This window comes from Eriocheir sinensis, chromosome 55, assembly GCF_024679095.1.
Source record: "Eriocheir sinensis breed Jianghai 21 chromosome 55, ASM2467909v1, whole genome shotgun sequence".
In the NCBI taxonomy this organism is placed as follows: domain Eukaryota; kingdom Metazoa; phylum Arthropoda; class Malacostraca; order Decapoda; family Varunidae; genus Eriocheir; species Eriocheir sinensis.
Window position 1 is genome coordinate 8,249,720 of NC_066563.1, and position 1,696 is coordinate 8,251,415.

At 34.9% G+C, this 1,696-nt stretch overlaps 1 protein-coding gene across 1 annotated transcript in view; it reads left to right on the top strand.

Annotated features, from left to right (window-relative positions):
• The first annotated feature begins 201 nt into the window (after window positions 1–201).
• Window positions 202–1,696, top strand: part of LOC126983836 (UDP-glycosyltransferase UGT5-like) — a 16,026-nt gene continuing 14,531 nt past the window's right edge. Inside the window, exons 1-2 of the mRNA XM_050836967.1 lie at window positions 202–484; window positions 569–823. Coding sequence (XP_050692924.1) covers window positions 239–484; window positions 569–823 — 501 coding nt within the window. The 5' untranslated portion in view covers window positions 202–238. The remainder of the gene's footprint in view (window positions 485–568; window positions 824–1,696) is intronic.

A 1,696-nucleotide genomic window follows, 5' to 3' on the forward strand; every position in this document is an offset into this window, starting at 1 on the left:
TATAACAAAACAATGACAAAAATAAATTTAGCAAGCAAATCAAATACACATGAGCCTTATATAATAAGACATAAACTACTTGCCTTAAGACCCCGTTATCACGTCGTCACTTAGAGATAAGGAATTACAGTATATAACTGCCTCTGCACTTGAAGGATCACGTGCGGAGGTCCACAGCGCAGCAGTGAGGGAGAGGTTAGAGACGACAGGAAATGGCAGAGCTATTGGGTACAGTGTAATGTGTTGGAAGGGAGGAAAGAAAACTTTACTGTGTTTTGATTACGTGCATTCAAGTTGGTTTCCACAACAGATGAAGGGTGCGACGCTATGTATGCTGGCAGCAGCCTTGATATTGAGTGTCGCAGGGAGCCTGCCGCCCCCAGAGAGATCCTATAACATCCTCGTGCTCTTTCCTGTCGCTTCCAAAAGTCACAGGAATGTGCTCATGGCCGTCGCCGAGGCTTTGGCAGACCGAGGCCACAAGGTGAGACTGAAACTTTTTGCAAAAGTACAATGGCTTAAAAACCTTGAACTTTACCTGCCTACTTAACACAACACTCCCCAACAGGTTGTGGTCCTTAGCAGTTTCCAGCAATCGTCTAAGAACCCAAACATCCTTGAGATAAACCACGGATTACCAGGTTTATCAGATGGTATCCTCCCCATGTTCCAGAAGAGGACAGATGGAGCTGGTGGCTTAACAGTAATGCAAAAGGTTCTGCCCGCCATGGCCCGGAAACTGTATACAGTGCCAGCTGTCAAGAAATTATATGAAAAAAGGAAAGAGTTTGACCTCGTTGTTATCAACCATCTATTCAACGAGGTGAGTAAAGGTCATCAAGCGATAACAGCCCGGCCACTAACACGTTTCGTGCGGTGAGGTGAACTATATCCGGAGGCTGACAGTTACTAAGGGCTTATCCCGCGACGCCTCTCACAGGATTATAACCACAGTGAATACTCAAGCTGTAGCGTTTTGCACGTTTTAAAAATATATACGTAAATGAATATATGTATGTGTATAGATTAATGTATGTATGTATGTATATATATATATATATATATATATATATATATATATATATATATATATATATATATATATATATATATATATATATATATATATATATGTATATATATATATATATATATATATATATATATATATATATATATATATATATATATATATATATATATATATATATATATATATATATATATATATATATATATATATATATATATATATATATATATATATATATATATATATATATATATATATATATATATATATATATATATATATATATATATATATATATATAATGTATCTATGGTATTGGCATAAATAATATATCATGCCTATACTGTTCCATTCATCCACACAAATTCTATGAACCAATTTATTCTGTCTATGTCTTTGCTGAATCTGAATTTGTCTAACTTAAAAAAACATTGCTACGATTACTTTAGTGTCTCTTTTACGACCAAAACCCTTTTGACATCCCCTTTATTAAGGCCCTTCACCCATTTATAGACTTTGATAAGGTCTCTCAGGGGTTCCGGACAAAAGTTCGTATAGAAAAACTTCGTATGGCAATAATTCGTGGGAAAAAGTTCGTTTGCCTAAAGTACGTCAGGATAAAATACGTAGGGTATAAAGTTCGTCATGCCAAAAGTTCGTAAT